The sequence below is a fragment of the Anguilla rostrata genome, chromosome 8, assembly GCF_018555375.3.
Source record: "Anguilla rostrata isolate EN2019 chromosome 8, ASM1855537v3, whole genome shotgun sequence".
In the NCBI taxonomy this organism is placed as follows: Eukaryota; Metazoa; Chordata; class Actinopteri; order Anguilliformes; family Anguillidae; genus Anguilla; species Anguilla rostrata.
This window is the reverse complement of record NC_057940.1, coordinates 51,827,824-51,853,064: the sequence shown is the minus strand read 5'-3', so window position 1 is coordinate 51,853,064 and position 25,241 is coordinate 51,827,824. Positions and strand designations below refer to the sequence as shown.

General features: G+C 43.8%; 4 protein-coding genes across 11 annotated transcripts; 3 read left to right on the top strand and 1 right to left on the bottom strand.

The window, feature by feature from the left end:
• Positions 1-174: 174 nt before the first annotated feature.
• fam210aa (family with sequence similarity 210 member Aa) lies at positions 175-5,937 on the bottom strand. Its single transcript, XM_064348692.1, has 5 exons — positions 5,665-5,937; positions 5,098-5,131; positions 2,862-3,321; positions 1,750-1,861; positions 175-1,208 (listed from the first exon to the last, which is right to left on the bottom strand). Exons 3-5 carry the CDS (start codon positions 3,281-3,283, stop codon positions 942-944), a joined length of 801 nt encoding a protein of 266 aa, XP_064204762.1. The 5' UTR covers positions 3,284-3,321; positions 5,098-5,131; positions 5,665-5,937; the 3' UTR covers positions 175-941.
• On the top strand, positions 4,816-15,408 carry rnmt (RNA (guanine-7-) methyltransferase). 3 transcript variants are annotated; one of them, XM_064348688.1, is made up of 11 exons: positions 4,816-4,917; positions 7,123-7,442; positions 9,515-9,650; positions 9,864-9,986; positions 10,254-10,369; positions 10,959-11,140; positions 12,133-12,297; positions 12,855-12,972; positions 13,859-13,960; positions 14,177-14,210; positions 14,528-15,408. In XM_064348688.1, the coding sequence occupies exons 2-11, from the start codon at positions 7,221-7,223 to the stop codon at positions 14,563-14,565; spliced, it is 1,236 nt and encodes a 411-aa protein (XP_064204758.1). In that variant the 5' UTR covers positions 4,816-4,917; positions 7,123-7,220; the 3' UTR covers positions 14,566-15,408. The 3 variants fall into 3 exon arrangements, with proteins under 3 accessions (XP_064204758.1, XP_064204759.1, XP_064204757.1); XM_064348689.1 differs by having other exon boundaries at positions 4,885-5,005; XM_064348687.1 differs by lacking the exon at positions 4,816-4,917 and adding an exon at positions 6,104-6,249.
• A 127-nt stretch (positions 15,409-15,535) lies between these two features.
• LOC135261971 (trichohyalin-like) lies at positions 15,536-19,097 on the top strand. Its single transcript, XM_064348686.1, has one exon. It carries the CDS (start codon positions 17,018-17,020, stop codon positions 18,878-18,880), a length of 1,863 nt encoding a protein of 620 aa, XP_064204756.1. The 5' UTR covers positions 15,536-17,017; the 3' UTR covers positions 18,881-19,097.
• Positions 19,098-20,537: 1,440 nt separating this feature from the next.
• Positions 20,538-24,959, top strand: si:ch211-288g17.3 (swi5-dependent recombination DNA repair protein 1 homolog). Of its 6 annotated transcripts, XR_010332066.1 has the most exons (3): positions 20,604-20,759; positions 21,823-22,953; positions 23,131-24,959. XR_010332066.1 is itself a non-coding variant. In XM_064348684.1 (2 exons), the coding sequence occupies exon 2, from the start codon at positions 21,850-21,852 to the stop codon at positions 22,894-22,896; it is 1,047 nt and encodes a 348-aa protein (XP_064204754.1). In that variant the 5' UTR covers positions 20,538-20,676; positions 21,823-21,849; the 3' UTR covers positions 22,897-24,959. The 6 variants fall into 6 exon arrangements, 5 of the variants coding, with proteins under 5 accessions (XP_064204754.1, XP_064204751.1, XP_064204752.1 ...); XM_064348684.1 differs by having other exon boundaries at positions 20,538-20,676; positions 21,823-24,959; XM_064348681.1 differs by having other exon boundaries at positions 21,823-24,959.
• Positions 24,960-25,241: the final 282 nt, after the last annotated feature.

Sequence of the window (25,241 nt, the reverse complement as noted above, 5' to 3'; positions counted from 1 at the left end):
TGTCCTGTCTTCTGTGGGAATGGGGTTCATTGTGGTCTTCTACAAAGTTAATAGCAAATGAAAGCATGTCTCACCTAAAATATTTTTGGTTAGAAAAATGGCTCTTTGATGCAGAACCTCCTTGGGTGTAAAATATGTTACAGTACATGATACATCACATCACCACCACACAGGCACAATTCTTCACTTTATTCTCATCACAGTAGCTCAACTTTACAATTAAGTTCAGTTTGTAAGGTTACTGTAAATTACACATTCGGCAAATCTAAATAGCTTTAAAGGATTTCAAATTTAAATCTTTGAAAAACCCATTTTGCTATTCTTATCACTGTTGAAGCATTTCATTTTGTGCATTGCAATGTGAACAGAACCTCTTCAGTGCAACTGCGTTCATTTGCCTAGTTTATTCATTAAATTATGCAAAGAATGATCCTTCATAAATAAACATCCTAGATTGTTGATTTAAAACATTCACTCTATTTAAAATGACTTCTTTCAGATCAATAACTAGAGCACAGCAGCAGAAGTAGTTGCACCATGGAACCAGGATTCAAGGCTAATATCAGGCTTGGGCCTCAATGAATATTAACCGTCTAGTGTTTTATAGTTTGTGGTCAGCCAGCTTTTCGCAGCACACTAGTGTACGTCTAAAAGACCATTGATAAGACTAGTTCAGCGTTATGAGGCAAAGCTGTGGTTTAAAAAGAAAAAAAAAAAAAAGTCATTTACAACAACCTGTTTATTTCTTTTGTTTGACATTTGGCATTTCCACCACAGTACAGGCTGCCTGTTTTAAGCCCAGTGACTGGCCCCAAGACGCGGCCACCAGTGTGTCTGGAATGGTTTGTTCTGGAACATCTACACTAAGCATTTTTCTACGGTGAAGGTACTGCACCAGTTTCCATCGTTCCGCCTAGCTTTACTAAACGATGTGAGCGGCTCTACTCCACCTTCTTCCTGAAAGACACCCTGCCTTTGGTCTCCTGCAGCCGCTCGGCGAACTTGTCCTTGGTCTCCCCCATCCGCTCGGAGAAGCGGTCCTTCGTCTCCTCCATCTTCTCGGAGATCCGCCCCCTCGTGGCCTCCATTTTGTCCTGGAGGTACTCCTTCACGGGGGGAGGGGTGGACATGTAGCCCTTCCTCCGGAGGTACTTCACGGAGAGGGACGTCCCGCCCAACGTCACCGTGTACCTGGCCGGGGTCGCGATCTCCAGAAACGGCACGCGTAAAAAAAATAAAATAAAATAAAAAAAACAAATCGGTTGTGGGATTAAAGATCCAGGTTCAATTGGCAATATGTAAATCCAGGCCACCCGTCCGTTTCTCACATTTGCTATTTCCATTATTTCTACCAGGCAGTGCTCCATATTCAAATGACATTATAGTAACCCCCTTGTTTATTTTATTATTTTCAACTTGCTCATTGCTTGTCCGTTTCATAGCTTGTTAACCTCAACATTGCATGGTTTTTTTTCTTTTATTACTGTGAAAGAAATCCTGTATTTGGACATAAGACTTTTAGAGTATTGGTGCAGAAGTGTATTATTCATAGATTTTCTGCACTCACACCGTGAATGGAGAGAGTCTTCCACGAACAATTTCTTCAAGGTGACACGCAAGTAAATGTATCAATGAGACTATACGACAGTGTGGCAATCTAGTCAGTTACTTTATGATCAGTCTCACGAAGATAATACATTATTGCTCGTTGTATACTCAACTGTGTCCAAGGGCGTTCCGCTCTCTCACCTTGTACATGGCATAGGCGGTCAGTGCGTAGCCACCCTGAGAATGTTCCAGAAGATCAACCATCTTTTCAGGAACCCCAATCATTTCCAGGAATGGAACCAGATTCACACCCCTACAGATAAGGATAAAGACTACGTCAAAGACTACCTTTGCAAATGTGTAAAAAAAAAAAAAAAAAAGGCTTATATTACTTGAGGACATAATGTATAACACAGACACACACACACACCATACAGACACACACACGCGCGCACACACACACAAAGCACAATTCATGCAGAACTGTTCTGTGCAGTGAAATCTTAATTTCAACGGGTAAAAAGAACTGATGTGTTTTTGGATCCCTGCGTAAAGTGGATGATGAATAGTAAAGCAGAATAGTGTTTAATTTGACCATTTCCCTGTATTCTAATGTAAGGCTTTCATTCAATACAACCAAAAATACTTTGTCCGTATTTTATCAACAGATATGAACTCACACAATGAAAATCAGTGACTAAATGTTAAAGGAAAAATGCATTTGTGTTAAAATGAACTAAGGCCTAGATCCTGAGAGAATGGGTTTGGAGAGCCAGTCTAGACATCTAATGCAAACAGGTTGTTTACTTATTACTTTTACATCCTGTGCCAGTTACCTTGAGCCACCAGGTTTATAAGGACCAAAGAGCAATAAAGCCAATTAGCTACTTACAGTATGCTTGCATGGAGGAAACAAGGAAGAAACTTTCCAGACATACACCTCATCCCTAGTAGATTGCATGAAAGCAATACTTAATACTTAGTAGAGAAGACTTGACAATGAGTACAATGAGCTTCATAATGTTTGGGACAAAAACTTTTTTTCCCCCTAAATTTGGCTCTGTCCTCCACAATATTAGATTCTGCATTGTTTAATGTGTCTTTGTCCCAAACATTATATCAACAGGATACGCCGGATGGTATTTGCGGGCAGTTACATTCGGACGAAGGGCAGCGTACAAACTCTGCACGACCCATCCCGGCCATTCTGTGGAGCAGAACATTCAGTTCTATATTCAGACACTATTATAATAAAGTGAGAAAAGAAAGACCTTCAGAGAAACAAGCCAACGAGCGAATGAGGAGCCACTCACTTCATAGCAGCGTAGTAAAACGTGCCGAACCACATGGTGGACGTCAGGAAATGCACCGGGATCATGACTTTTCCGTACTGCTTAAAGGTCCTCTTGTACCTTTGGACCAAGCTCATGGACCTGTCCTGGAGGGGGTCGGGGTCGGGGTCGGGGTGGGGGTCTGCGGGGGTCCCCGTGGGGGACCCGGGGACAGCCAGGTCCCTCCCCGGCGGAGGCCGCGACTCGTCTCCAGCCCCGGGCCTGCGTGGCGCCCCCGCCACCCACGAGGTGCTCACCCACCGGCGGTGCGGGGTCGCCGTCCGCACGCACCCCAACCCCAACCCCAGGGGCCCCGCGGGCGGCTGACGCCCTGCCGGGCCCAGCAGCGCCGAGCGCAGGGCGGGGGCCCGTAGAGTGGCCCTGCAGCACAGGAACCGGTGCATCTCTCTCCGCCCGTCTCACTCCGACCTCGCCTCGGTCCCTACGTGAACAGGGTAAGAGTCCAACTATTTTCACCTTTGCAGCTGGGGTGACTTCCTTTTTTTGAAGACGACATGCAACTGCAGTTATATTATTAAGAGCAGGGCTGCCCAACCCAGTTCCTGGAGACCTACCATCCTATAGGTTTTCATTTCAACTTTAATCTGGTGCACCTGATTCTACTAAATAGCAGTTCCCCTGCATCTCCAGCCCCAGGTCCCAATCCACCTCTTAAACACTCCCCCTCTGTTTCGAATTAAGCTTAATTATGAATGTCACTGATGTAAGGGCCTCTCACTAGAAGGCATTGAAATGATAGGGATCATAAAAATCAAAATTTGTCAAGGACGCACTTTTGATCTGCTCCAAGGAATCGGAATTTACAGACTGGAATTTACAAACAATGAATTACTGTCAATAAAAAATCATCACCACTTAAAAGAATATAACTTAACAGGTGGACACAGAGAGCTACTTTGAACCACCACATTTTCATTACAAACATCTAATGATTACCGCAATTTAGATTAGTGTTATCAGTACACTTTAATCGATGGAATTTGCATAATTTGAGACGCTGGTTTGTAAACAAGACAATACTGCACGACCATGATAACTGCCATCTCACGTCAAAAGACAGTCAAATTACTAAATGTGATTAGCTCTGCCCTGCTTTTACAACTCTGGTAACGAGCAAACTCGTCTCCTCCCCTCCACATACTTCCAGCTGGGAGATGAGTGGTAGAGGAGGAGTGAAAGAAAGGAGGTGAGGAGTGAAAAGTAATGGGACGCACCCTAGCAGGTGAACTGGGACCAGGCCTAGCTGTTGAATGAGGTGTGCTTTGTTAGGGTTGGAGTGAAAATTTACAGGGCAGTAGATCTCCAAGAACAGGGTTGGGCATTTCAGAATGAGCACCCGCAACTTTAAAAGAATACTAGCCGTTCACTTTTTCCTTTCCTGTGTAGGGTATAGGTAGCCTAGTTGGACCTGTAAATTATTTTACAATTGGTTCCCAAACTCAGTGCTGGTTTTCGTTCTAACCACAATTCCAATCCCCGAGAATTTGAACAAGCTGTTCATGTTTCTTAATAAGGCGCTTTTTATGTTTAGAGGAATTATTTATCTTCAGCCATATTATGTCAGAAATAGTTATGCATGCCATTACAAATAAAAGTCCTATGTTCACATTATGCTACATTGCAAACAGTTGCATAAAAAGAGGTAACGATATTTTAAACTGATCAAATTACAGACTGAGGTGACTCAACAGACTCCTTGCTAAATTGTGAAAGTGTGGACACATGGCCATTTGGTAGATAACGAATTCAAAGACAAAGTAAATGACAACGAGCCAAACCTGCAGTGTGATAATGATGTTAAGGAAAAGGGATTAAATAACTTAAACACGTGTTTAACAACTTAATTAGGAGCTAATTGATTTGAGGAAAAAATCCCTCTAAAATAAAAAGGCCCTAATTAGAAAAAATTAACAGTTTGTTCAAATTCTGGGATTGTAATTGTGGTTTGAATTAAAACAAGTATACACAGGGGGAACGAATTTGGGAACCAGCGCTTTGAGGAATCAACCCATCGTAGGTTTGTGGGATTTCCAGAATCAGTAAACTGAACTCCACTCTGGCCTCAAGACGCCCACTGTCAAAATAACTGAATCGATGTGCCTGCGGTCTGTGCCACGGTTTCGGAATACGTTTCTTATAAATGAGAGGTTTTCACCAAATTATTATATTTAAACCAAAACATCGCAGTATATCTCACCTGGAAGTATGACCCAATGATGTTAATCTCGTACCTGCAATGAAACATTTAACGTTAACTATACCGTCAGCTCAACTGAAGACTTCAGTAAAATCAGCTAACTGGAATCATAAACACAATCATAAAAAATCGTTAGCAAAATGCTAACTTGTTGAAATGGTGACCGAATATGTTGCTAATTCGATAACGAAATATCTAACAACGATAACCTAAAATGTTATATTTTAAGATATCACATAACGGAAGCAACAACTGTGAAATTGGATATCATCAGTACAACTGCCAATGCTGATACCTTCTCAAGATCTCTAAACCGCCCCGTTATAATAAATGATCACAAAGTCAGATTCGTAAGCTACATCCACTGCACTTGAACATATATCTAGTCGATCCAGTACAGATCGGCTTAACATTGGTAGATGGGGCCCGTTAACTTTTACAAGCTATGTATGGCCCAATGCTAACTCCGGATATCACAGCAATTTCGGACTTTCGCAGCATATCTCTACAATCTAATCACCCAGCAATCTATAACAATGAATTTCAGTAAAAAGCTCAAATACGCACAAAAACGAATGAATCCTGCATGATGCACTGACGGGGTTCAACTGGAGTCACGGGACGATCTAAAGCAGGGGTGCACAACTCCCGTCCTAGAGACTGATGTGCGTGCTGATTTTTGTTCCAACCAATCACCATAGTTTTAATTTTCCTACAGCTCTATAAACGTTGCTGGTTCACTCCTGTACCAGAGCACAATGCCATCTTTATGATACACTTGCAGTCTGCGGCTGTAGCCGGTGCTTATGTAAATGCCAAACACACTAGATTGACCTAATTAAATAAATAAGAGCATAAGATGGCACAAAATCCTGAACCGGATCAGCCCTGATCTAATGTCCAATGCATGCCAAGTCACAGGACGCACACCCCGCGCACCTATATATCGCGCGCGCGATGTAACCAGGGAAACGTAGTATCCAATCTGTAACGAATCCCTTTTGACGTATCCTGTATTGGAAATGCTTAACTACACTTCCCAGAGTCCGTAGGAAACTTGAGGACAAACGCAAGACAGGAAGCAGAAAAGTGTTCCCCAGAACTCTCTGCTCAATGTTTTAGGTGGTGCGTGCATAATGGCGGAAAACTTAAGTGAGTGTTACACCGGTGAATTATAATGTCCTCATACGTTAGGGCATTGAATGCACAATTTTTGTAATTCATGATGATAAATTAAAGCTACTAGTAATTCTGTTTTATTTAGCTGTGCATTCTAGCTATATATTCTCTGACTATATTGCTCAGATGTTCTCATTTAATGCATCGATTTCAGATGATTAGTCCCGTGCTGTGTTAGTAAGCTTTGGCAACGTTTCCACATGCATGTGTTTATGTAGTGAAGTTGCATTGTTTTGAATATGTAAAGTAGGTCGGTACTTATGAAATTGCATCGTGTGATGTTTCGTTTCCATTTTACAGCTGTGTTCCCTTTCAGATCTCTGACGTAATTCAACAACTAACCTTTAGCATATCCATTTCACTTCATTTTCAGCTAACGATAACTAACAGTAGCGAGATTTTTATGAAATTATAGCATATAACGTTATAGCCTTACTAAAGGCCAACCCAGATTCAAAAACAATTGTGAGACGTTCGTGTGAACTGTGAATTGTGGGACTGTCATATGTGGGGAAATACTGTAGCTAGCTAGTTAACTAATTTATGCAAAACAATGGGTACTTTTAATATTTTCTAAAAAATGTTAAACTTTAGCATTGTCTAACAGTGTCCTTACAGCTACTGGGTTGGTCGCTATGCTATCCACCAAATTACGGTCGGGCGAGCCATAACCGATATCACGTTTCAAGCAATTCGGTGGAGCTACTTAAACTTTACGTTAAAGCTCGGCAATATGATTTCCTGATTTGGATGCATTTCTAGTTAAGCTTCTAAGTTTGAAAACGTCGGCATTTCCTGCAACGATGGCTTATCTCACTATTGCACTATTTCTTCTTGTTTTTGAAGAAGAGAACCCCTGAGCAGACGACTTTTTGCCTACATCTACAAGAGTCACGTCAGCTCAAAAGCTCCAAAGCGAAGTGATACTGTTTTAAACTACCGTTATGGAGAAGGAACCGAATGCGGGCGTTTCCAGCATGGATTTGCCTGAGAATGTAAACCAGGAGTCATCACAGCACAGAGCGAGAGAAGAGGGTAACGGTCTGCCGACGTGCAGCACGCAGATCTGTGACAACTCGGCTAAACCACAAATATCCCCTCTGAAGAGAAAACATGAGAGAGATGATGATGATGATGACGAAGACACGTCTCCAGTTAAGAAGTTGGTATGTTCCTTGGTTGTCTGTTTCTAATATTTAGATTGCTTTGAAGGAATCTTTAGCACAGTCAATTAAGGTAGACTATTGTTTCCACAAGGTTTGCTAATAGTTCCCGTCTGTTTATTCTAAGGATACTTGGAACAGGGAGTCATTAGAAAAGTACTTTGTTGCATGGCTTTTATTATGCACATTTTAAGCTGCTTTTCCCGCAACTGCTATATTTAATATAATGACTATCTAGTTAGGCCAGTGGTTTGGTTTGACCTTTTATACACCTGGCACATTACCTCAACTGTCATCTTGTGGAGAGAGCTCAAAATTGCTCTTGATGTTGTGCTATAAGCCGCGTTTCCACCAAAATTACCCGGAACTTTCAGTCCCAGGAACTACTTTACCAGGAACTAAAAGGTTCCTTCAGCCAATGGTTGTCTGCGTTTCCACCGGGGTCTAAAGTACCGCGAAGATTAGGCAAATTAGCCCACTGACGTTGTCGTCGGTCCATCTGTCATATGATTTCTTCTGTAACCCCATACTACCACCGAAGTAGCCTACATTATTTTCTAATAACCGGGACAGCCCGGAGGGGTTTATTCCACTTATATACAACGGGTTACCAACAATGACTATATATGGTTACTTTTGTATTTATTGATTTTCATATATCCTCTCAAACACATTCATTAACAGCAGAAAACATGCACACGTTGTAAACAATTTGCTGTTTTTTACTTTCTCGTTGTCAATTCCATATAGGCTAATCGCAAAATGACAAGAATAGAACGAAAACTCGGACTTGCGTGAAAATGTAAATTAGTAGTGGTACAGCCACCGTTTGCTTTCCTTCGAAGTTACTGCTAGCCGAGCAGCGAAGTGTGCCCTCCAGATGCGAACCATGCACCATAAATGAGTCCATAGTCTTCCTGGTCTTTTCGTGGAATTGAAAAATGGCAGTAAAATTGAGTAAAATTACGGCAGTCTGAAAAAGCTAAAGCGAAGATTACTAGAATTAACCTGTTATTTTACCCGGATAAAAAGTGCGGAAGGTGATTTCCAGTTTGCTTTTACTGTATCACCAATGTTAATTATGCAGAACTACCGCATACCTCACATAACTGTATCAAACGTTTTGAGTCAATTACAACGGGCTAACAAAGAAAATCCGGAAGAAAATATTCAGCAACCGAATTAATCCGTTTGAATGTTTTGGTAGCCTACGTAATATGCTGTCCCAGCACGAATGCTTAGCATTTTATAAAACGAATACTAAAGCAAGAAAAGAACAGAAGAGCACACGTTATAATTCCAAGACGTTGACAGGTTATAACCAAAAGTAGGCTACTGCGCCGCATAACATACAAGTTTGATTTGAAGTTATTATGAAAATAAATTGGTTTGCCGCTGCATATTTTCAAACATGGCGGGTAATGGCGGAAAATAAATACAACACAAATGCTACGAGTACTCGACCAATCAGAAATGTTCAGCACTGCAAGCTCCACCCAAAAGGTTCCTGTACTTTCGGAAAGTACTACCCCCCGAGCAGGAACGTTTTGGGGGGTAAAACAAAGCCCCCAGAACTAAATTTAGACCCTAGTTCCTGCGGTGGAAACGCACTGAGTACCTCAAAAGGTTCCTAGTTCCGGGGTATAGTTCCTGCGGTGGAAACGCGGCTATAGATAGTTGCATTCGTAGTATTTTAAATTTAATTTTTCATTAACTTTCGTCATCCTTACAATGACGGTAAATCTTACGGGTAATGGCTAACAAAGGAGTACGGGTCAGAGTACATACCATAATGCATTAATATATCGTTTCTTTTTACGGTCTTGTCAGTTTCATGTGCACCTCCACATCAGCGATAATACTGCCCTTTGAGTCAACAAGGTTAAACAAATAGTTTTTCCTTGCCCGTGTCACCCTGGGTGTGCTCTTGTGGGGGATGGTTTAGGCCTGTATTCAGTAACGCTGCTTTGTGGCAGTGTCCTATGTATAAAAAATAAAAAAAAGAAATCTCTATGAAAAATGAAGTAGAATTGAAAGTTGAGCGAATGCTCGTTCTCTTTTTCCTTGCGGGGCAGGACATGGGCGCGGGCCACAGCGTGAAGGTGGCCTCGCACTACAACACCTTGCAGGAGTGCGGCCTAGCGGCGCGTAGCCAGAGCAGGATCTTCTACATGCGCAACTTCAACAACTGGCTGAAGAGCGTCCTCATTGGTGAGATGCCCTGGCCTCACATGACGTCCTCCCCCTCAAGTCCCCTCCCCTTATCGCATTGTGCTTCCTGTGATTCTTGAGGAGACGTGAAGTAACCGTCTCCCTTAGGGACTTGTGGGCCGCGCGCTTGAGCCCTGCACCGCGTGGTTGCCAGATTTGGCGATTCGCGCACTGCTGGGCTGGGTTTTGTGAGAGCTGCCGATCCCTCCACAGGTGAGGTCCTGGACAAGGTGAGACGGAGGCACGGGGAGCTGTGCGTTCTGGACCTGGGCTGTGGCAAAGGGGGAGACCTGCTCAAGTGGAGGAAAGGCCACATCGGCAGGCTGGTGTGTGCAGGTACGCTGAGCGCAAGAGGGTGGTTTCTCCCCCGGCCTCTCTCTGCAAGCCTGTACGGAAGGTCTTCCCTGAAGAAGGAATAGAAACAATAAGTTTTTTTCCTTTCGTCATTCCCCTCCTACCTCTCTTCTGCATCCCGCCCTTCCTCTCTCCATCCCTCCCTCCCTCCATCCCTCCCTACCTCCCTTCCGCCCTCCTATCCTCCCTCTCTCCCTCCCATCCTCCCTCTCTCCCTCCTCCCCTCCTCCCCTCCTCCCTCCCTCTCAGATATTGCCGCGGTGTCGGTGGAGCAGTGCCAGCAGCGCTACAGCGACATGAGGCGGAAGTGCCGTCCGAACGACGAGATCTTCGCCGCGGAGTTCATCGTTGCCGACTGCACCAAGGTAGGGAGCCCCTCACCCTGCTCGGAAAAGTCACGCAAAACAACGTTCAATTCCGTTCTCTTCAAAGAGCTTTATTGACATGAAAGTAGTGGAACAATAATGCCAAAGCTTATAGAGCTGATATACGTTGTTGAATAAGGTTTTTGCTTTTGACTGGTTACAATAGTGTGATGGAGGGACGGTTTATTTACAGTAACTCGGACTCCCTTGCTTTGTGACACATCTTTCCACAATCGGGGTAGTTATTCGCTCAGTAGGTTCACTGCAAGCTTTACCGTACGTGAGAAAGGCTTTAGAGGAAGACGAGTGCAGTTAGGCCATGTTGGTGGGCCAATTGCACGCATACTAAATAATGAACTCTCGCAGGTTTGTGCATCATTTAGAAATGATTTTGCTTGCTGGTTGCTGAGGAGCAGTTGTCCGTTTCTTTAAAAGTGACCTTTTTGGCAACCCGAGGAAGAAAAACATAGTAGAAGTCGTTTTAAACAAGAACAAACTTCTATGATGTGTTTATTTTGAAGACATTTCTGAATATTCTTGCACGCCTTCAAATTTTGTTGTTTGGTCGGTGCGATGGTGTTCTTTTCAGGAGCTGCTGTCCGAGAAGCTGAAGGACCCGGAGATGACCTTTGACCTCTGCAGCTGCCAGTTCGTGTACCACTACTCGTTTGAGTCGCGGGCGCAGGCGGACACGATGCTGCGGAACGCCTGCGAGCGGCTGAGGCCCGGCGGCTTCTTCATCGGCACCACGCCGGACGCCTTCGAGCTCGTGTGAGCTATGCCCGTCGGCTCGCCGGCGGCACGCCCTGCTGCTGCCGCCACTTTGTGTTTAGAGCTTTTATTCTGCTCTTAGAGCTTTTATTCTGCATTTAGAGCTTTTATTCTGCGTTTAGAGCTTTTATTCTGCTTTTAGAGCTTTTATTCTGCTTTTAGAGCTTTTATTCTGCATTTAGAGCTTTTATTCTGCTTTTAGAGCTTTTATTCTGCTTTTAGAGCTTTTATTCTGCGTTTAGAGCTTTTATTCTGCTTTTAGAGCTTTCATTCTGCTTTTAGAGCTTTTATTCTGCTCTTAGAGCTTTTATTCTGCTTTTAGAGCTTTTATTCTGCTTTTAGAGCTTTTATTCTGCTTTTAGAGCTTTTATTCTGCTTTTAGAGCTTTTATTCTGCATTTAGAGCTTTTATCCTGCTTTTAAGAGACGCAGTGCTCAGCTCGACTCGTATCGTTCTGCTATCCTATTCTGTTCCATCCTGTATTGTTTCCTGTATTTTTTTTGGAGGGGGGGAGGGGGCTTGTTCTTCCCAGTCTGAGATGGGAGATCGTGTGCATGTGCATGTTTTCAGAACGGTTTGCTACGCAAATTAGTTTTCGCATAGTTACATTTTTAAATATAAAACCAAAATGAAAAGTATTATGGTCTTATATTTAGACTTTAAATCATATTTCTGCTACTTTTTTGCGATATAAGGCAAAAAGATTGCCAGTCAGCCAGTTTGACTCATTTCACGATAAGCCAATGGGCTAAGACCATATCACTCCTCAGCCAAATGTTACTTTCTACAAGCTTATATTTTCTACTTGAGAGGAAAAAAGATCTTAAGTCCCATTACAAGACTAAAACTTTAAACAGGTGTTTCCCCCCCCAGAACGCTAAGAACATGACCTTAGACTTCAAACACTACAAATAACAGCTGTTTTGACACTATTGAACTGTAAGCTAACTGATCTCATCAAATTGAAAGGTTTTTCACTTTCACGGTTTTAGGAAGCGCCTTGAAGAATCAGAGTCCAATTCCTTTGGGAATGAGGTGTACCGGGTGACGTTTCAGAAGAAGGGAGACTACTCCCTCTTTGGCTGTCAGTACGACTTCAGTCTGGAGGGCGTCGTCAATGTCCCAGAATTCCTTGTCTACTTTCCGCTGTTTGAGGAGTAAGTCACCAGCCTGCATCAGTCCGTTTTCTTTTAGCATTTTGACTGAAATTGTAGCTCAATAGAAATGTATATTTGAATACTGCCCTGCTTTTCTTTCGGTACTCATTGGTTACTTTATATTTTGCCATCTCGTCTGATGCGTGATTTATTGGGGGTATTTAGAGATGAAGTGAGTGTTTTCTAAAGCTGGTTGTTTTCTCAGAGCCAAATTCTTGCATGTTCCAACCCATCATGCACACAAGGCATAGATTGTCATCTGAATTTTACCGTCCAGTCCAGTAAAGACTAAAAGGGAATTTGTGAAGGGTTGTATTGGGTAAAATATATGAATTGCACATTTGTTCTATTTGCATATATACCAAAATACAATACATATTTAAAAATATGTGCACACAGTGCAGTTTTTCAGCCTGTTCATTGTTGTCTTTGTTTCTGTTGATGCCAGACCACTTTCCTCCCTCACAGTAGTTGTTGTCCTTGTAGGAGAAATATCAGTGTTTTACATCCTGCACTCGTTCATAAATAAAAATATTGTGCTCTTGCCTCTTTTGTAGGATGGCAAAGAAGTACAACATGCGCTTGGTCTTCAAAAAGACTTTCCGCGAGTTCTTCGAGGAAAAGATACAGAATGAGCAACACAAGTTTCTGATGAAAAAGATGCAGGCTCTGGAGGTAATTCTCTATGCTGCTGTTGTGGCTGTTGTTATTATTTTATTCTTTACCAGAGCAAATGAATGAAACCCAATGGTAGGTGCTGAGATGAGAAACGCTTTGATGTTCCTCATTCAAAAAAACCTCTGTCGTGTTATTTTTTGTGGAGACTTGAAAATGCTCTGCGATTTAGCCTGCAGGCATTCCTGATCTTTGTCTTCTTGAGCTGGAATATTCTGGAATCCCTGCATCCTGTTTCCCCACACACAATCTGGAGCCTCCTTTTTTGGGGGCCCCACACAGTGAACTGTGTTTTCTTTCCCTTCACTGAGTGTGCTTCTCTTATGCATGTTCATGGGTTGTAGTGACCCCTGGTGGCGGTTGCGTGGAAATGCCACGCTAAACGCTCATTAATGCCAAATTCCAAGGAGTCTGAGCAAGTGCGACAAGAAAAGGGGGCCCACGTGCGTGCCTCCTGTGGGTGCAATGAAAAGCCCTGTCGCTGAGGGGCAGACGTCTGTCTGTGGTGCCAGCCCTAGCCTTTGAGTCCAAAGCAGGATTTGATCTGCCCCCACCGGCACCCCATCCATCCTGATATATTTTAGAATAGTTAGGGGGACCCCCTTGCATTCGCGGGGCCCCGTAAGCAGCTATTTGTCACTTGTTCAGTCGGTTCGGCGCTACGTGACGGTATTCTGTCCCCACCCATCACGAGCGCAGTCACTGAAGAGATGCATCAGCTGTATGTTGTTGCAACGTTAGAGTTTTTTTTTTCTTTCATTCTTTTCTATTTGTCTTGCCTGTGTTAATCGTTTATTATGCCTATTAATGGCTATTGTGTGACGCTGGTCATCAGTTGAAGAATCCACTATATATATTGATTTATTTGTTTTTTTTTCATCTCCAGCAATACCCAGCCGATGAACGAAACAAGCTAGCGTCAGACAGCCCTGCGGAGTACGAGCACGTTAAGCAGAGGATAGAGTGTGCTGATGTAAAAGCCCCTTTGGTGAGTGCCGCTGGTGTTGTCCTGGGGGGACCGTTCTGTGGGGGTGGGGGGTGAGGTTTGGGGTTTCCCAGACAATGTGCTGCACCTCCAAGGACTGCCTTTTTTGCCTTTGAATCGCTCTACACTTCACCAATTTCTTTGAAATAATTTAAAGTGCGAAAATGCTTCTGGTGTTTGAAAGATGTTTTTTTTCCCTCCCCCTCCTTCTTTGAACAGGGTACATTAAGCCAGTCTGAATGGGAAGCGACTAGTAAGTAAAAAGCCTTTCCTGAACGCTTACTGATTGTGAAGGTGTGCAGGATTCTGGGCCTTCTGCCCAACATTTCATTTCTTTCACTCAGTTTTTTCGAAAATCTGCCTGAACATTGTGAAAGTAATGTGTCCAATACAATGCACAGAATACTACGCGCCTTCGTTGAAGTGAGCTGTGCATGCAAAAATAGTGTCTGAAAATGCCGTCACACCAATATATTCTGAAAACATCCACTTTACATTTTTGACTGAATGTTCCCCTTTAAATTTAAATTATTTATCCCCCCTTTCTTCATGCCTCTTTCTCTGTTTTAGGTATATACCTGGTTTTCGCTTTTGAGAAAATGTCCTGAACACCTTTGGGCAAATGCCAGATCTTCATATGCGCATCTGCAGGTGGATTTGGACCAATGACAGCGGATGTTGCTTTAGTGTCATACTGTAGTTTGTCTTCTTTTTTTTGTTAAAGTAACTTGTGGTCTATTATATACAATTTTTAGAAAGCTCTGCATCTCAATAAGCTGTAATTGTACATTGTGTGGATGGACAGTAGCATTGCAAAACCTTTGTGTAATAAGATGTGCTTTTTTATGGATGAACGAATAGGATTTTTACAATGTCAGGTTGTTTTCTTTTGGGTTTTTTTTTCATATTGCTTTATTCCCCGGTCCCCGCCCCCTCCTATGTTTATCTGCCGATAATATTACAAGCTAAATGGTTTGCATTCACTGTCCAAAGACTGCAAAATGTTGAGTTGAGCATTGACGGAAACTAAAAAGGAAGAGGTTAACCCTTTAAAGGATGTTTTCGGACATTATTATTACCCTGGAACTTGGGGTACTGAGTCGTAAGGTTTTTGGCTGGACCGCAACAGCGGGGCCAGCCATACAAACGCAAATGTCTGTGACTGAGTGACTGCGTGAGTGATGAAGTTACCCCATTGGTCGGCCGAGTTATGATTTACACCATTGTTCGGCCGGATCTCGTGTGTTATGTCCAGCCATATACTAGGTTTTGACCTGGTCTTGTTTTTCTTGGTTTTAGACTACCTCCGATCACAATGATGTTTGTGCACACACAATTAATGGCTGAGGCAGAAACTGGTAGTTGGATGAATGTAATAGTTTGAAATGCCACAAAACATTTGATTTTGTCACAGTGATATTTCCGCGAATAAAGCAGCTGCTGGTCCTCGAGCTTTCGTTTCATTGTCTTCGATCATTGATCATCTTGTTTTTAATGTGCACGTCAGAATCACTCTTGGCTGGTTTCATTAAACGGTTTTAACTTATTTAAAAGTAATGAAGACCGCGTTTCCTCTTTCAGCGAGAAATTCGATGTATTTATTGCCATAGCCGTTGGTCGCTGCGCACCAAAGAAGTTTTCGGCGTCATGTTGACTTCAGAAGAGAGTGCATTTTAACTTGATATTAATTGATGACCAGCTGGAATAACTTCAAACTTGCTAGCTAACATACTTTAGGCCTATAGTGATTTGAACAGTTCATGTTACTGTTTTGAATTCGACTGAGCATAATTTACACAGGGCTCATAGGTGTGGCACCTAAACCAGTATTATTGGCTCATTAGTTTACTGGGGAAAGGTCAGCCTTAATTAATATTTTTTAAAGTGATTTAGGGACTGAATGTGAGCCTGCTTTTTCAACGTAAAATATTTAAACATTTTGTTGAAAAATCGATAACTTATGTTTGGGACAAGGTAACGTAAATTTTGATTAGTCAGTTGAAGTCAATAGTCAAGAACACTGTTTGTTCACAGATGTCATTGTGACATCACAGGAGCTATAACGGCAAAACCAAGTGTTTTTAAAGCGCGCTACTCTTGAAGAAAATAACAGATGTTGTATTTTCATTGGTGAGAGAACTGGACTAACGCATGTGGACCGCAATATGGATCGTTGGTATTTGTGGGTAAGTTTTCCCTTATTTGGCCATGCTGCGCTCCTCTTAAGCGTAATTGTGATATATTACTGGATCGTGTTTCATTCTAGACGATTACATTTATTCATATTGCCTGATATATAACTATACACTGACCCTTGGGGTCTGGGAGTAATTGGTTGATCTACGAAATTAAGATTAATGCTATATTACGGAATAATTAATGATATAACACTCTCAACGATTCTCGGAGTAGAGTACGTTTTAGAATATTGAGTTTTAGAATATTGCGTCTTAGAATGACGCACCAGCCAGAATTCCCACGTATGCATGTAATATTTTAGCCCTTTTAACAGCAGACGGCGGTATAGTGCATATTGGCTAAACTTGGTGCGTTAATTGTTTGATATAGCCTATTGAGATAGGGATAAACTGTTATCCCCGACCTGAAATTGGGTCTTAGACAACTATAATGCCTTTTATTTACAATAAATAAAATAACCATTATTCCAGTTTTGTCCATTGCTTTCTCGACGTTTTACCATGTCTGAAAGCATATAAAGTATAACATATAGTGACTGAACGCGAAGTTATAGAGCCCTTACAAAGAATTAGTAATTGCAGACATTAATTGCTATTTAAGATCATTTGTGTTGTTCACAACCCGAACCCCCCGCCCCAGCTGTCTCAATGTTAGTTATAAATGATGAATTTGTAATATGCAATAGTACATGAAATAAGAACGGGGATGGGGTGCCAGGCACACACAGTTTATGGTACCAAGTCAATGCTACGTTCTGCTAAGCTCTCGTCTCTTTTCTAGAGTCAGATTTCCGATTATGTGAAGAAGATAGAGGAAGTTGTGACGGTGGAGCGGGAAATATGGGAGAGGGAGGTGCGCAGCATGGTGGAGGCGAGTAGAAGGGAGAAAGAGCAGATGCGGAAAGCGATGGACCACACCGTGAGAACACTGTTGGTCAGCATGAAAACAGTGGAGGAGGAGAGGAGGAGGGAGGCAGCACTGATGGAGAGAAACCGGGCGAAAACAGAGGAAGCCATGCTAATCGAGATAAAGAGGTTGCAAGAGGAGAGAAGGACCGAGAATGCACTGATGGAGAAAGAGAAGGAGAGAATGGTGCTGGCAACTCTGATGGAGAAAAAGAAAGTTGAGGAGGAAAGAAGGGTAGAGCAGGCACACATGGAGATTCAGAGGGAGAAAACGGAGCAAGAAATGTTGTGTGAAGTGACAGTGAAGAAGAGGTTGGCGGAGGAGAGGCTGACGGCAGAGCAGGTGCAGGCGGCGAAAGAGAGAGAGGAAACAGAAAACTTCCTGCTGATGAAGTTGAAGCTGCTGGAGGAGGCAAGGAGGGCAGAGAGAGCACAGATGGAGAAAGAGATGGAGAAGATGAACGAGCGGCTACTGATAGAGCTGAAGAGACTGGAGGAGGAACGGAGGGCAGAAGTGGGACAGGCGGAGTTAAAGAAGGAGAAAATGGCTGAGAACGTGCTGATGGAGATGAAGAAAGTGGAGGAGGAGAGGAGACAGGTGCAGGCGGAGAGAGGGAAGGAGAGAACCGAGGAGCCCGTCGAGCAGCCGGCGCTCACGGAAGCGAGAGCACTGGCTGAGGAGAGCAGGAGGGAAAAGCTGGAAGTTCAGAAGGAGAGGCAGAAACTGGAGAAGGAGATGCTGTCGAGGGTGATGGCCCTGGACGAGGCCCGCAAGAGAGAGAAGACACAGCTGGAGAAGGAGAGGCAGGCGATGCAGGGCGCGGTGCTGCTGGAGAGGAAGAGGCTGAGCGAGGAGCGGAGCAGGGGCAAGGAGCTGATGGACAGGGAGAAGAGAGAGCTGGAGGAGACGCTACTGGCAAAGATGGAGAGAATGGAGGCTGAGATGAGGAGGGAGAAGGCCCTGGCGGAGAGCGAGAAGGGCAAGGCGAAGGACGCGACGCTGCTGGAGATGGCTAGGCTGGAAAAGGAGGGCAGGAGGAAGAAGACGCAGATGGAGCGGGAGGTGGAGAAGATGAAGGAGGCCATGTGTCTGGGAATAAAGGCGCTGGAGGAGCAGAGGAGGTCAGAGAAGGCGCACTTTGAGATGGAGAGGGAGAGCCTGCGCAACGCCGTGCTGATGGAGAGGAGGAGCATGGAGGAAGAGGGCAAGAAGGAGAAGGCGAGGATGGCGAAGGAGACGGCCAAGATGGAGGAGATGGTGCTGATGCAGAGAAAGAGACTGGCGGAGGAAAGGCGGACGCAGAGGGTGGAGGTGGAGAACGAGATGGCGAGAATGAAGGAGGCGATGCTTGCGGAGATAAATGGGCTGAAGGAGCAGAGGGACAGGGAGGAGGTGAGGGAGAAGGCGGATGAAAAAGATTTGCTGCAGGGGTTGATGGAGCAGGCGCAGATGGAGGAGAGGGAGAAAATGCAGGACACTCTGCTGCTGGAGAGGAAGAGGCTGGAGGACGAGTGGAGGAGAGAGAAGGCCCAGACGGAAAACGAGAGGACAAAGATGGAGGAGGTGCTGCTGGCCGAGAGGAAGAGGATGGAGGAGGAGAGAAGACGAGACAACGCGCTGATGGAGGAGGAGAGGCAAAAAATGAAGGAAGCAGTGCTAATGGAGATAAAGAGACTGGAGGATGAAAGGAGGAGGGAGAGGGTGGAGATGGCGAAGAGGAGCGAAAGGATGGAGGAAGACATACTGATGGAGAGGAAGAGATGGGAGGATGAGAGGAAAGAGCAGGTGCTTGCGGAAAAAGAGAGCGTGGAACTTTGAGCAAATAGAAGTGTTTAATGAGAGACTTGAGAGATTAAAAATGAGAGTGACTGGAAGGGTGCACTTTTAAACTCGGTTCATTCTCCAGCGTTCCTGAGGGACACACGCGTGCAAAACAGCTGTGCCACACGCACGCTTGTGCCGCACACACAAAGCACAGTGTGCGGCAATAACAAAAAATGAACAATCATTCACTATTAGGTGACCGTTTGTGGTGGACATATGATGATGATAATGTAAAACAAAGAATAATAAAACCATGACATAAATATGTATAAATGTGTAATTTGTGGTTACTAACTTTTCCTATGTTAGCTAATAAGAGTGTAGGCCCTGTCACCTGGTAGAATATGGGGCACCCTCACATTCTGGTGAGGCTATACCTGAAAAATAGGCTACCTTTTTACACCAATGCACAACATTTTGGATAGATTTGAAGACACTGTGGGAAACCGTGGTAAACTGCATACTTTTTGCTTCGTAGATCTTTAGTAGTTCTGCAAATCGCACTCAGATTTTGCACACTTGCGAAAAAGGAGTGTGTGATCCAGGGCGTGTATAGTTTTGCCTGTTTTATGTATGTGATCTCTCAGTATTTAATTTCAAACTAAAGAAGAACAACTTCCTTTTTGCCAATATAATTGTATTTATGGCACTTTATTTCTGCCTAAATTATGAATATAAACAAAAAAAATAGTTAGTAAATGGTAAATTGTAAATGCTAAAGTATCTTGCCTCATTTAAGCCATTTTCCAAGTTTCTGTGATGCCCACATCTGGAGGTATAATGCCTTAAATGGAACAACCTCTAAATGTGTGAGGATTGGCCAGATTTGCACGAAGGAGTTAACAAAGTTATCTAACTTAGCGTAAATTGGCAGTTGTCGCTAGCTAAGTTACAGCCATACATATGAAAACCTAGATGCATCACTTGCCATGTGTGTGAAAAGCCACCATATTGGGGCAGACAAGATCTGCATCTAAACCAGAAATTGTAGAAAAATGGGTCTAAGTTACACAATGTTGCCTCATTTAAGTGACGAAGCTCTTTAAAAAACAGCTGTTTGAGCTATACAATGGGGTCTGGGATGAAGGTGAACTCCCGTAGCTGGAACAAAGCAGTCAGCGTTCCTGTTAAAAAGCCGGGGGAAGGTCCAGTTCATTCATCTTAACCAGTAACCAGGTACTTTCAAGATTTAGAAATGACATTAATCCACATTGTGTTTTCTGTGAAAAGGAGGTGGAAACTGTTATACCAGAATTAATGTTTTCGACAGACTTATGAACACATGTTGCTGCCATTAAATACAAAATTTGGTTATATATATATATATATATATATATATATATATATATATATTTGCATTATGATGTGCACATGCCTCTGATAACAGAACAATACAAATAATTTGATAAATCTCTACTGCATTTGGTAAGGGGAAACATAAGCTTTTAAATATTGAACAATTTAAGATAGAAATTAGACACATAAGTGCAGACTTGCCTTAGTACATCTATTTATTCCAACAAATGAATAAAGTTTTGGGAGGGGGGAGACTTCTTCTGCTGATAAAGTAGACAGGTTCATGAAATTTTGCTTGTTATAAAATTTCGGAGCGACACTGGTTAATTGATTTCCAAATTTCACAAAACTGCTATGTGTAAGGTAACCTTTTATTAATTATTACACTAGAACAAATAGTTGGTCTTCTGCAGTTCTGTGCTGGGGTCGTAAGAGTTTACCGCGCCGTTCACTGGCCCCGGAAGCAGTTTCCAATTCAAACGTAAACAAAGACGGTAGGATTGACTCCGTAACTCCCGCTTGTAAATTCAATTCGTATTTTTAATCAGCGTGAACGGGGAGAAGGGGGTTGTGCAAGGTAAGAGGTATGTGCACACGTTTTGCGCACATGTTTCAGGAGCATTTTTAAATGCATCTCGCAGATCTCAGTCTGCAAAAACCTGTATCCAAGGCTTGCTTGCAGGGCAGCAGGTTTGCTACGCTGGAAGGAAATAAATCCTCCATCTCGTTGTAGGTGTTCGTTTGCTTGCTAGTGATATTCTTTCCCATTGGTATTTATTGATATGCAGCCTATTCTGTACGCATCCAAACACAGTATCTTGTTCCGTTTTCTCGTCTGCAACATGAGACGGATTTAGGTCTAAACGCATTTGTATTTTCCCCAGATGCAACTAGAGCACTCTAGCAAGTCTTGCTAACTGCTTAATTGCTAGCTATAGCTACGGTCTCGGCAGTGTCTGAGGTAGCTCTGTGTAATGTGCCAGTTATAACTAGCTGTGCATGTGTTCGCAGGATATTAGGTAAGTTTAGACGTCCTTATTTCACAGAATTGTGTTTTTATTTGAAAGTAATTTTGAAGGTTTTTAAGCACCGCCATCCTCACCGTCGGGCATGGCTTGCAGATAAGTTAGCTTTGTCATCATGTGCGTTATAGCCTGCTAGAATTAACGTCAGCACGTGCCTTAGACTGGTTAAAGGCAACATCTTCAAAAAGCCGCAAATATTGTGTCAGCAGTTAGTCACAAACATGTCAGTTTATTAACTTTGATATTCGTCTTTTTTCAAACTTAAGTTGTATTGTAGGTATCTGTCATGATAATCAGCTCCATTTTGTCAGCTGCAATGCAGTTTAAAAAACAAAAACAAAACCTGTGTGAGGTCAAGAGGATGTATGAGGTCAAGGGAGTCATACTTCATGAGATTCAGACAAAAGCCTTAAATGCATCAAACACACTATAATGCCACAAATTTTTGTGTTTTGCTTTAATTAAAAAGGCAAAATTCCTTTGCGTCGGAGGATGTCACTGGGTTAACACTGACACTGACAATACATTTGGAGAAGTAGGCTTGAGATATTGATCTGACATGCTTTTTTATACATAGTGCAAGGTTTTACCATATGTTGCGTACTGTATTTGCAGACGGCAGTGAGCTCCCCAAACAGCTGAATGAATCCAGAGCCCTCCAGTCTCATGTCGGAAGAATCTGACCAGCACTCTGCAGCAGAGGGGAAGGATGCGACGGGGTCGCCCCTCCCCAATGGCAGCGAACAGGCCCCCAAGCGTGGAAGGGGCCGGCCACTGGGGTCCGCCAACAAGACGCCCAAACCGGTGAAGGCACCGGGAAAGCGCGGGAGGCCGCGCAAAGTAGTTTTGGACACCTCGACGTCAGTCATATCCTCTGGGACGGTCAAGAAGCGAGGCCGACCCCCGAAAGTAATAAAAATGAGGGGGAGGCCCAGGAAAACTCCCCTCACACCCGAGCAAGAGGAGGAGAGGAAGAAGATGAAGAGCAAACCCAAGGGGCCACGAGTGTGGAAGCCCCTGGGGAGGCCACGCATATACCCCCGCGAGGACCCCCCGGCCCCCGCCTCGGAGCCCCGGGGGCGAGGGCGTCCGCGCAAGGGCCCGTCAAGGCAGGGGGCGCACCTGCGGAAGAACCCCCCGGCCTCCACCCAGGCCCCGGCGCCCAACAGTGCGCCGCGCAAGAGGGGCCGGCCTCCGGGCCCTACGGAGAACAGCGCCGCGCGGAAGGAGTCCCGCACGAAAAACGGTTCCGCGCAGAAGTCCAGCCCGTCCCCCGCCAAGCGCTCTCGCCGGTCCAGCGGGGCAGGGGACGAGCCCGAGGAGGAGGAGGAGGAGGAGGAAGAGTCTGGGGCCAACGCGGAGGAAGGGGCGGAGGGGGACGCGGACGAGCAGGCGGAGCGGGACGCGGAGGCCGGCCAAAACAAGGCCTCGAACAGCACTGAGGCGGGCGGGTCGGGCGACCGGGCGGAGAGCGGCGAGGAGGGCGTCCCCGCGGCGACCCAGCGCAGGAGGGGCCGTCCTCGGGGCGCGGCGGGACAGGCCGGGCGGGACGAGAAGGGCGAGGGAGGGAAAGCGGCCAGGAAGAAGGGCGGCGGCAAGAGGGCCGCCGAGCCCAAGAAGCCGGCCGCGGCGGGAAAGGCGAGCAAGAAGGAGAAGCCGGGCAGAGAGAGCATCAGCAGCATCCTGTAGGGGCACACGGACAGACGGATGTTTTTAAGTGTTTCGTGGGATTGCCCTAACCCAGTGGTCTCCAACCCTGGTCCCGGAGAGCTACGGGGTCTGCTGGTTTTCATGGAGGACTCTGCACTTCATGAATCAATTGGAGCGGTTGATCACACAGTTGACTCAACTCGCCTGGTGTGTCTTGGGTCTCAGTTGGGTGTTGAGTTTAAGGTGAAAACAAAAAACCAGCAGACCCCGTAGCTCTCCAGGACCAGGGTTGGAGACCACTGCCCTAACCAAATCCCGTTGTTGTTTTTATTGATTAACCAATTTTATTTCGTTTTTTCCAGTTTTCATTTCTACGTTGAAAGAGTAGTCTTGAAGATGCTGTCGGAATTGGAGCTTTTTTTGTAAAGCCTCCTCAGCCCTGTACTGATGTGAATACGGTGTGTACAAAAATAAAACTTTCAATGCAGTCAGATACCCAATACCATGTCCCTTTAAGTCCACAATTAAATCACTGTGTGCAAGTTCCTATAGGCATGAAACAAATAATGACTCATGTTGAAAAGAATGTGCTGTGTTGCGGACATAAAAAAAGGGCCCTTTTCGTTTAAAAATGAGATGGAAACTGATTAGGTTTAGGTAATTATGCTAGAATGCAGAATTAACTACTTAACAGTAATTAGATGACGTAGAATACTCTCATTTTTTTTAAGTAATAGGAAATGATGAAAGTGGCAGTGGTTTTGTTAATAAACAGTTTGTTCACGTAGTGAAAGCTTTAAGAGGCTACCAAAAAACAAAATGCTATGATATGAAAGATAAATATAAACTAATTTCTAGAGTGCCAAATCATTGGATTGCTACAAATAACCCTTGCAGTTTCAAGGTGTGTCGTCAAAGTTGATCACTTCAGATGCACGCCATTGAATTGCATTGCCTGAAACTACTGAAGAAATGTACATGTATCAAAAAGGAATGTTCTTGTTCCTTCAGACAAATGAAGTAAAGAAACATGGAAGACACAACAGTACAGTCTTGTAAATTAAGTTGAGGTGATTATCAATTGGTCTTTCAGCCCAAAAAAAGAACGCGCCTGCTTTTTGTTCACCTCTCCCTCGACTATTTTTATGCTCTCGACATGTTTTATGTGCCTTACTTGCCAATGCATGAAATGTTCCAGGTTGGGATCTCCTCAAATACAGTGAGCCTAGTTTTCCAATGTGGTGAGTTGTTTAACTGTAGGTGAATGACAACCTTATGACCCCCTGCAAATAGTCTCAAAATGCATTTTTACACGAGTAAAAGTATCCGCATTCATGGGAGACTAAGTGCATCCTGTAAATTTGTGCCAGCGTAACCATTTTTGGATGATTGTTTTTTTTTTTTTTTGCACTCTAGCACATGTTTACTTAACTGTAATAATGCTATGCTTAGTTTGTCATTTTCATAAAATAAGTGCATATTATGTGTATCAGGTACTGTGTAGCATTTATGTAACATTTTCATTAATTATTTTGAAACCAAGTACTGTGTTCTCATGTGAAGATGTCTTTTAAATAACAATGGTCACAGCGTAAGGATGCATCAAAATTAAAATTATACACCTTGGGCAGTTGCTTGTTCTGTCAGCTGTACGCTTGATTTTATTTGCTAGTTTGGACTGTCCTGTCGAGTCGCCACATACATTAGTGAGGAGCATTTTGCCTCACGGTGCAAGTTCCTCGCACAGTGAAAAGTGAAGATGAACGCTTGAAGATGAATAGGATTTCTTCCCATAGAAGCCCTGGAAGCAAATGGTAGCATTTACATTTAGCATACGTTTAGAAAGTGGCTTCAGATCTCTGTCTGTCTGGGTTTGTGTCGATCAGGTTGTGGTCGTTGTGGGCTTTGGGTTTGGTTAATGGCCCTCCCTGTTTTAAAGCCCATGGCATCATTTCATATGTACCTTTCTGAGCAGGTATTAAGCCAATGGGATGTAACTTGTTATTCCAGCTAAGGATTTATTTTGGGTCCAAAAGGCCAAATCTGAATAGCCACAATTGATGAGCCTCTGGCTACCACAGCCCTCTAGAAAAAAAAACAAACGTGTTCACTTGCAAACTACAACCAAAACTAAAACGGCTCATGCAAAATTCCAAATTATGTCTAGCTCTGGGGTTGTATAGGATGTTTTCACCTACGTATTGATGCATTGAGTGTACTTGCCTACTCCACCTGCATGGGAGATTAAATGGGATTAATACATTACCTGCATGGGAGATTTATTGGGATTTAAAAAAAGAAATGTAGCCACCATTGGCTAAATTATCAAAGGCTTCTGTACTCTACTGTAAAATATTGGCAGCATCATTCTCAAATGTGAAGAT